The 10925-nt window shown below is 31.4% G+C and overlaps 1 protein-coding gene across 1 annotated transcript; it reads right to left on the bottom strand.

Annotated features, from left to right (window-relative positions):
• Nucleotides 1–5456: 5456 nt before the first annotated feature.
• LOC148191576 (disease resistance protein RPP13-like) lies at nt 5457–7974 on the bottom strand. The gene has a single exon (XM_088100231.1). The coding sequence runs from the start codon at nt 7845–7847 to the stop codon at nt 5556–5558; it is 2292 nt and encodes a 763-aa protein (XP_087956357.1). The 5' UTR covers nt 7848–7974; the 3' UTR covers nt 5457–5555.
• Between the last annotated feature and the right edge of the window lie 2951 nt (nt 7975–10925).

Genomic DNA, 10925 nt, shown 5'->3' with positions numbered 1-10925 from the left:
TTGACAATCAATTCCTCCAATATCTTCCAGTAGTAGTGTCAAAAACCATCTCCAACTCTCTTTGCATTCATTTTCAACCACAGCAAAAGCTAGTGGGAAGTATTGGTCATTCGGGTCTCTGCCCACTGCCACCAACAGCTGACCCCCATATGTTGTCTTCAGATGACAACCATCTACCCCTATGAAGGGCCTGCAACTTCCTAAAAAGCCTTGCTTACAGCCCTCCAAACACATATAGAATGAGCCAAATCTTGGAGGCAAACTTGGTTGGGGTTGATTGACTTTAATTTTAAATGTTCCAGCCTTCACTCTTAGCAATTCACCCACATAATCATATACACGAGCATATTGTCGCTCTCCATCACCAACCAAAGAATCCAAGGCAATTTGCTTTGCCTTTCCAGCTTTCCAAGCAGTGATTCCAACACTGAATGACTTCTTAATGTCATCAATTATTTGGTTGGCAGTCATGTTAGCCACATTTACAAACCTATCTACTAATACTTGTGCAATCCAGTTCACACTTGCACTTTTGTTTCCAAAGGTCCTTCCACAACTGTGTCGTCCAACCAAGGTTTTCACCCTAAATGTTTCCTTCCCTCCTACCTTGCTAGCCATAATCAGAAAACCACATTTGTTTTTACAAACTGCCCTTACTCTGTTCAGGTCATTCTTCACAAACTTAACCTCTTTTCCATTTAATACACTATGCTCCAATAGTGCATTTTTGAATTCCTTTAAAGAACAGAACTCCATCCCCAATTCAAATCTGAAGTTCTTGTTCATATCATCTTTTCTAAACTTTTTAAATTTCCCCTTTGACCTCACATCCTCATCACTATCTACATTTGAATCCAATTCATCACTGTTGTATTCTTCATTGATCTCATGATCTCCAACTTCTTCATTCAGTAAAAATGAACCTTCCCCAACATTGCTCTTCCACGGACACATTTCTTCTTCTTTGTCATTCTATTCCACCTATCCAAAACTGGATTAATGTTTCTCCGAAATTGGTCCACCCTATCATTCTGAACATCAAACCCATCATCTTCATTAGCCATTCTGTCTTCTTCACTGTCATCCATACATTCTTCAGCTGAAGCTTCTACTTCCCCCTCAACAACATTCCCCCCTTCCTCTTCTTCCCCAAGATAATCATATTCATCACCAAAAACAAACTCTTCTTCCTCACCCATTTGAACATCTTCATGTTCATCATCACCATCACACTCTTCTTCTTCCTCACCCATTTCAACGTCTTCATGCTCATCATCACCATCACACTCTTCTTCCTCACTCATTTGAACCTCTTGCTGTTCATGACCACCACCATACTCTTCTTCCTCACTCATTTGAACCTCTTCACCACCACCAAACTCTTCTTCCTCACCCATTTGAACCTCTTGCTGTTCCTCACCCATTTGAACCTCTTGTTGTTCCTCACACCATCACACTCTTCCTCCTCACCCTTTTCAACCTCTTGCTGTTCATGACCACCATCACAGTCTTCCTCACCCTTATCAACCTCCTGCGGTTCATTACCACCATCACAGTCTTCCTCACCCTCTTCTAGACCCATTCCACCCTCTTGTACAATCTCATCCACTTTGGAAACCACTTCCTCCGTGTCTATGTTTCCTTTTTCAACATCACCCTCTTCCACTTCCTCAGCCACTTCACCACAACTAAGAAAGTGAACTTCCACTGCCTCACTAGGAAGAACATGTTCAACATAAATTTGTACCTCTTCGTTATTCTCCTCTGCATAATTAGCCAAGTACAGTGCTTCTCTGTCATCACTCAATAATCTGACATTATTCATCAGCCTTTGTTTGGACCCCTTCCACCAAAGTTTGAACTCTGCATCATACTTAAATTCTCTAACTATTCCAACCGCTTCAAAATATGACCAACGATCCGGATCAACTCCTTTGATCACGTGTATCTCTCCTCCAACATACTGTAACCCCTTATTACTAACAAACTTCCCCATGTGATGCAAACAAATGTCGAAAACCATTTCTAGACCTACATTCACACATCAACGCTTTACGCACAAATTGGAACAACCATAACCGAAAAACAAAAACAATAGCTTAACTTACCTTTAAGCTTGTCTTTACGCTTGTCTTTGACGACCACCGGAACGACCACCGCAACCACCACCGCAAGGACAATCAAGATACAATGCTTCCTCTCAAAGCTTTCCACTACAATGCTTGCAGTAAAACTACGTTTTCCCCCCAATTGAAATATTTACTTTTCACAAATTCTGAACCCTATATCTAATTTCAATTAACAACGTAATTAACTGCTTAATCTAAGTTCAACAGTTAAACATTCCACGTGGCAGAGAGTGAAGGCAGAGATCACAGCTCACGTGGCATCGCCGTTTGACACATCCACAAAAACTTAACGCCGTCCATTTTTAAGGACTATTACTCAGAGTTTCAAAACTATAAGGACTAAAAACCATCAAAGTTCTGAGCAGGGACTAAAAACAAAATCGTCTGATAGTTCAGGGACTAAAAACATATTTAACCCAATATTTTAACATGAACAAATATTACCTATAACTTTCAATATTTTAAAATTTATTATCAAACTAATAAAATGAGTAGTGTGATATAGAAATATTAGAGTTTACATATTATTTATATTTAATGTAATAAAAAAAGTAAACAAGCTAATAAACATTGCCGGAATCGAAAATATAAATTTTTGTCTAAACTAGTTTATAACATATCGAAGAGCAGAAAGTGATAAGAAAGCTAAAATAGAACTTTATATATAATCATAGTAAAGAAAAATTAAAAGAATACCTTCGGAATAAAAGGTCATCTAGTTTGTAATTTCTAGATTATGCTTAGGTGGAGAAAGACAAATAAATTATTTAATTGTTAATTATAATTTTTGTTTCGGTTAAATTGGTATGATGGTCTATCCTCATTCCTTATTATGTTCTCTTTTGAACTTCAATCCTTTCCGAGAATGAAATTAACTTCGATAAGTTATTAACCTTCAGAACACACTTCGACGCTCAAGTCGGATATATTACATAAAGAAATATCACTATTTTATTATGATAGAAAAAAATGATTGTACTTGAACATCAATTTATATTTATAGCACTTGTGCATCAATTATATATTTATAGACAGTCAAGTCCATTGACCTATTAATACTTGTTAATTGTCCATTAATATATTCTCGTACAATATGGTCTGTCAATCATAGTGTATATTTGTATTTAATATGACCATTAAATATATTAATTAACCATTAATGATATTTATCTTTTCTGATTAGTGTCTGATTGATAGTCTATCAGATGTCTGTTTTGGCTCCAAATTCTCTTTAGCCGATTGGTCATCAGGGCATAGTACAATTTTTATAAAGAATTCTGACATTTATTCAATATAAATATAAATAGTATTTAATTTTTTTAAAATTAATTAAGTACGTATGCATATATTTCTTATTATTCTTATAATTAATTATATAATTTATTATTAATATATTTTTAACAAAAAATAATGAAAGTCACTTATCATTTTATATTAATAACAATAATATTTTATAATAATAACAAAATTTCATATGCTTTTAATGTGGATACAAACCCAAACCCATCAATATGATAGTCCAAGCTAAGAGCTACACAACATAAACTCAATTTAAAAATATGAAAATTTTGAGTACTCAATATAAAAACTAATGAAGACTTAATTAAAAATATCCAATTTTAATAAAAAATTTAAAATTTAACTAAGTTTATTATTTATGAATTACTTCTCATATCGATTCCTTCGATTTTCTTTTCTACATGTTCCATGTTGACGTTTTAGTTTAAACATGTTAATGAGTTTTTTTTCCATTGAATACAGTAATGCAGGTTGTTTGCACCTACATTACTTTGAGAAGAAACAGGATTTTAATATATTAAGCATAACAAATGGATGTTTCTTCATATACATGTTCTTAACATCCTATGGATTTCGTTATCCGACTATATAATATTTTTAAGTAGACATAATATTTTATTATGTTAATTAATGTAATAGTTAAAGAATATTTTAATCTGAATAAATATTATTTACAAGTTTTAATATTTTAAAATTTATCATTAAACTAATAGAATGAGTAGTGTGATATAGAAATATTAGAAAACTAAGTATTACATGATCCTACATTAAATATAAAAAATATGTAATAATTAGTTTTTTAATATTTGTATCGATCATGATATTTTAACAACTAATTTTAGCAACCTTTTGACAATGGGTCACATATCATTATTTGATTGGTTTGTTTGAATTTGTTTGAAAAAAATATTTGAAACTAACCAATCATAAATCGTCATGTCTGCAAAGATTATTAAAAAAAATTGTTAAAAGGATATTTTTCTTTAATGTAATAAAAAGGTAAACCACTTCAACCAAATAACTGGAACCGAAAATAGAAACTTTTATCTAAATTAATTTATAACTAATCGGAAAGCAAATATATAGTGATGAAAAAGGTAAAATAGAATTGTATATATAATCATAGTAAAAACAAATTAAAAAAATATCCTCATAACGAAAGTCCTCCCGTTTATAATTTGTAGACTATGCTTAGGTGAAGAATGACAAATAAACTTTTTCATTGAACTTGTTATAGTTTTTATAGAGAATTCTACATATCCAGTATAAATATAAATTGTATTTAATATTTAAAATTAATTATACAGATATGCATGTATTTATTTTGTTTTCATTTTTATATTTGTTTTTGTTTTAAATTCTAAAATACTCATTTTTTATTTGTAACTCAAAATAAACCGAAATGTTTAAAATACTTTTTCTTCTTAAAATTTTAGTTAGATAATTTTTATTTATCTTCATTTTTTTTAGTATTTTAAAAACTTACTTTTTTATGACATTTTAAAAACTTCAAGTTCATTGAATAAATAACTTTTAAGATAAAAATTTGATTATTTTATCACAACTTTAGTTACCTTTTTTTTAATGATTTTGTTCAAATAAAATACAATTTTCAATCTCATTAAATTAACATTTTATTATTTTTACTTATTTATCATTTTTATTTTTGTTCAATTATTATTTGTTATTTTGATTTAATATTTATGTAATTATATATATTTGTAATATTTGATGATGAATATTTTTTTTGCATCCATCAAATCATTAATAATATTATGTTTATTTTATTTTTATATTTATAAAAAAAAGTAATTAATGTGTAGAATAGTAAATAAATTGACATAGTCGTGACATTACTTGAGAATGATGAAATATACTTATTAAATATAAAAATGCAAATAAAAATGAGTATGTGGAAAATGAAAATGAATATACGGATCTATTCTGTTAAAAAATATTTATTTAAATTAATTTTTAGAAAACCTTTCAGTATTTAAAAGATATAGATATAGTTAATTATTATTTAAATTCAAAAAATCAAAATATTACTAATATTTCACACGTAACATACATTTATAAAATAAATAACCAACTATTTACTGTAATAAATCTCACACTAATAAATGTTTAAAATAAATCGTCGACATGAACTTTAACTCCATTATTTGTTTCTAAATTTTGTAAGATGTCAGTCACTTGTTCCGAGAGAAATTCCTTTGATGTCAAAATCACCAATTTATTCAAATGCTTCAATGGTGCTAAGTTTTGTAATAAATTAGGTAATTCACCTTGGTAATCTTTAACGTACAACTCCATCCTCTTAATATTGGGAAATGTTCCTTTCTTTATTAGAGATGTTGCTTGCTTATTGATCTTAAGACCAGAGATGGTTTGAAGATTCCACATCTTCTCATCTAATTCTGAACATCTTCCTCGCAATTCCATAGATCCTACTACACTCAAATGCCTTAAATGTTTGAGTTTCCATATTTGGACAGGGAAAGAAATTGGAGTGCGAATGGGATAAAAACTCAGGTGAATGGTTTGTAGATTCCAAAGGTTAAGTATTGAATCTGGAACAAATGGCTCTGTTGAAATTTCTACTCTTAAGTACCTTAAGTGGATGAAGTTCTCTAAATTGGAAGGGATCTTATGGCAACAGTTAGATCCAAACTCTAACACTCGAACCAATTTGCACTCGTCCAAAAGCCATTTCCACTCTCTCCCACCGACTTTATAATATGGCCCAAAGAAAAACAAGGAACGAATACATGAATGGTCATTGTTGCTTGAAGAAATATAGTGACCCATCTTATTGTGAATGGACAGTCTGCGAGGTTTGGTAGGGATTAGAATGTTATTGTCTGTGCAAACTTCAAACACTTTCTCCTCTTTGCTCTCTGATATGCAAAGATCTCGAAGAAGATCATGAACCTGACACTTCGCCAAACGTCCATTCAACTTCACCCCTGCCTGGACCAAACTACGATCCATGAGCTCGTACAAGTAGTCTTCTGCAACATCATCTGGGTCTCTATTTCCTGTATCTTGTATAAAACCCTCCGCAACCCATTTTTTCAATAACGGCATAACAGGTATTTCAAAATCTTCAGGAAATAACCCAAGATAGAGAAAACATGGTTTTAATGCTCTTGGCAAGTTTTCGTAGCTGAGTTTGAGAACTATATCCTTCACTTGGGTCTCATCTCGAGTCAGATACCAATTAACATGACCTACCACTTTAGACCATTCTCTCTGTGATTTTTCTTTCTTGGCTAGCAGTCCTGCTAAAACAATGACGGAGAGCGGCAAACCACGACAACTTTGAACCATCTGCTTTCCTAAGGTCTCCAAATCAGAAGGGCAGTTTTCACCCTTAAACACTTTCCTGCAAAACAACTTCCAACTTTCTTTTTTACTCAAGAACCGAAGATAGTGAGGAACATCATCACCAGCATGCAAGGCCACCTCTTTCAAACGACTAGTTATCAATATTCTGCTGCCTCTGTTGTTGTCCGGAAAAGCATCTTGCACCTCATCCCAATCCCGCCTTTTCCACAAGTCATCTATCACCACAAGATACCTTTTTTTCTCCAAGCATTTCAACACCTGTTTCTTCAGCTGCTCCTCACTCAGGTTGTTAACGTCTGCGACGCTTTTCTTACCCTTCTTATTGCCGCTACGCTGTTGTTGAAAATTTGGCATCAAATGCTTAAGAAGACCAAGCAAAAGCTCCTTAACTCTGCACTCGTTTGAGACATAAACCCACGCACAACAATCAAAGTGGTGCTTCGCCTGACTGCTATTATAGACCTTTCGGGCAAGGGTGGTCTTCCCCAATCCCCCCATGCCAACGATAGAGACAACTTTACGATTCGAACCACCTTCCTGGAGTCGCTTGACGACATCCTTGGAGTCCTTGACAAAGCCAACCACGTGTTCTTCCTCCACGTCTCTTCTTAGCTTGTGCAGTGATTGCAACCTTTCCTTCTCCTCCTCTTCTTCTGCTGCATATTGATCAGTGGCTTCTCTGAAAGCATCATATTTATCCTTGTTGTCGCGTATCTCGTTGAGAGTGGTTTTGAGCTTGTCTATTTTGTGGGCTACGTGGCGGAGCAACCTTGCTTGGCCAAAGCCACGGAGCATCCTCCCCAGAAGGGTTCTCCTCTTGTAAATGGAAACTTTGGCTACGAAAGTGTCGATGACATCCTCAGCTAAGTGGGCCACATCTCTGATTTGGTTCACAACAGTATGTTGCATTCCCTTCTTTCTCTTTGTGGTATTGAGGAGCTCTTTGATCATCTGAAGTTCGTACTGTAGGGACTGGACTCTGTCCTCCACGCCATAGAGCAAGTTAGCTTCGCGTGCGGCAAGCTGGGCTAAGTGATCTAAAACAAAGGAAACTACACTGTCTGCCATTACAGGGTGGACGAGCGTGTAGATAGTGATACTGGGTATGTGGTTGGTGATGGAAGAAGAGTAACAAGATTTACGAAGGCACCAGAAAAAGCAATACTGTGTAGCTTGCAATAATGCATGCTATGAAAAGTGTCTGCAATAATAAATAAAGAAAGCACCAGAAAAAGCAATAGCGTGTAGCTGGCAGTAGCATAAAAAGAAGAAATATAATAGTTTGTCGGTCCATTCACTTTCCGTCAACAATGACTTCTTTTGAAGTGCATAATGTGAGGAGCGAGCACCTTCCTGCTATTTGCATTGCACTTTCTACCTATTTTCCTTTAAGATATTTACATTTATTACATTACAACATATTCAAATTGCTAACACAGCACTCCCGCCTTTGTCCTATATGCTTTAAATACACGTTGCCATGCAGCTTGGATCAAATTATTAAATATATATCCTAACAATCTCTCATCACTAATATATATCATATTAAAAATAAGATAGAAAAACTTATTAGTATACCAAATATGTTAATTAATTTATTTTTGTTAATTTGTAAGCTCAACTAAATTCATTCAAAACTTAACAAAAAAAACGGGTATACTCAATTGAAATTAAATAGTGTATTAATCAACGTAAACTTTAGAATTTAAAAAAAAAATTGTTCATTTTAACTTAAATCCAAAATCTATGATTAAAAAAATAAGAAAGCTATATCAATCGAGACATACTATTTATATTAAAATAATATATTTAACTTAAATTACTTAAAAATAATAAATCTAAATACTCTATGTAAAAAAATAAAACCGATTACCAACATTATATATCATTTTCTATAAATAATCATTCATTTCTTTTTCTAACATGTTTTTGTTGTCAATATAGTTTAAATATATAATATTTGATTGTATCATATTCAGTAATTTTTTATAATATAAAAAATAAATAGGTAATTTATTTCAAACAATAAACTTGATAATTTTTTTGAAAGATAATTCACTATGAAGACACATACTAATAAAAAGCAAATTTAATTCAAATAAGATATTGAAATAATTTTTAACAAAAAAAAAAACTTAAAACGATATTTTTATATAGATTTTTTTTATGTATTGTTTAATTTTGTTATTTTTACTGAAGAGACTTAGACTTAGTTGAATTTTTTTAACAGAAGACATAGACAATGAAATGTCTCCTTGATATGTTAATCATTTTACCGAACACAATGCAAATCATTGTCAACTCATTTTTTATTATTCTTAACGTGACGTGCATTCATCAAATTTTAATCCATAACATATGTTACAAACTCTATAGTAATAAATAATGCAATATGATTCTTATTTTTTTCCAATTCAATTCGAGATCATACTTATTTAAATTAACCTTTCCTTAACTCATTAACACATGCAAATTAAATTTAATATCTTAAATTTAATCAAATTTTGACAAATTTTCAGACTGATATCCAAAGTGAGCAATATGTATCTGAAAAATAAAATTAAACAGTTTGAATTGAAATTACTCCAATTTTTAGATTACTTTGTATGTATTAACAAATTATATGAAAAATAATTTTCAAAGAATGTCTAACCATACAATTTAAGACTAATGATTAATGTTTAACCACTTTTACTAAAATTCAAATGAAAACTGTTGGAAGTCTCACATCGACTAGAGATAAGGCCAAATTAAAATATATAAGTTAGGTGCAAACCTCACCCTACAAGCCGGTTTTGTGGGGTTGAGTTAAGCTTAAACCCACCTTCTAATATGGTATCAGAGCCACTATTCTTCTATTCCACCTGCTACCCAATTTCTACTATCACGCACGAGATGTCTATACCTCGGCGTGAAGGGGGTGTGTTGAGGTGCAAACCTCACCCTACACGCCGGTTTTGTGGGATTGAGTTAGGCTTAAACCCACCTTCTAATAAAAACTAAGATTTACTCGAAGTATACATCAATAAAATATTTATTTTAAATAAAATTAGCAAAATAAATACAAGCCAAAAATTAACTAACCTTTATATTTAGGTAAATTCAGTCCTACACATATCAATGGTTATTTAGAAATAAAAAGCAATAGTGTGTAGCTTGCAATGGCATAATGCATAGTATGAAAAGTGGCCGAAAAAGCAATAGCGTGTAGCTGGCAATAGCATATAAAGAAGAAATATAATCGTTTATTGCTCATTCACTTTCCTTCAACAATGACTACTTTTAGCCCTTTTTCTTTAAATACAGCAACATCGTGATATGATATAATATTTTATTTGAATATCAAATAAACGTAAAAGTGTATCATGATATCATTATTTATTTACTAAAAGTTTAAACGAAAAATAAATACAAATTTTAATGAATTATTTTTGTTTATTGAATTTTTACAAAATTTGTATGATTATTTGTTTATATATATAACTGTCATTCTATAAAACAATTCCATTTATATACTCAACCAAACCTTTTCTTAATTTCAACTCTGATCGAATAAGAATTTTCTCTTCCAGTTTCAATTTTTTTTACGCATATAAGTACTTGTATTGCGTTATTTTTCTGAGTTAGGGTTTTCTACAAACAATTTTTACATTATTTTTGTTATTATTATATATGAATGTTCAATAAATAAAAATAATGTGTTTTTTGTTCCAATAGTTTTTTTATTCCATTTATATCAGAGTTTACAGCAATATAAATGGAAGAGGAGTACTAAGATCAAGAAAAAACTAAGCACCAGAAAAAGTGTAGCTTGCAACAATGCATTTAAATTTAAATTATGTATCACTATTTTATTAGTTTTAAATTAAATTTATTATAAATAATCACATAAATTGAGGTAAAAAATTATAAAAAAATTGTTAAGAAAATATTTTCTATTAATATTTCATTGTTCCATTGACTTTGCGTCAACAATGACTACTTTTGAAGTGCTTAACGTGAGGAGGGTGGCACCTTAGGATAATGATATTTTAACAACATTTTTTTGACAACATTTTAACACTGTTTACGTGTCATTCTGTGATTGGTGCAAAATTATTTCAAAATTAATAATAATAGTTATAAACACTAATATAGACCGACGTA

Source organism: Vigna umbellata, chromosome 10, assembly GCF_029865625.1.
Source record: "Vigna umbellata cultivar VRB3 chromosome 10, Vumbellata_1.0, whole genome shotgun sequence".
Taxonomy (NCBI): Eukaryota; Viridiplantae; Streptophyta; class Magnoliopsida; order Fabales; family Fabaceae; genus Vigna; species Vigna umbellata.
The sequence above is the reverse complement of the archived record's forward strand: the minus strand, read 5'-3'. Positions and strand labels throughout refer to the sequence as shown.

Bases quoted from the DNA above. Each gene is read 5' to 3' on its own strand.
- LOC148191576 (XM_088100231.1), bottom strand. From the start codon at position 7,847: ATGGCAGACAGTGTAGTTTCCTTTGTTTTAGATCACTTAGCCCAGCTT.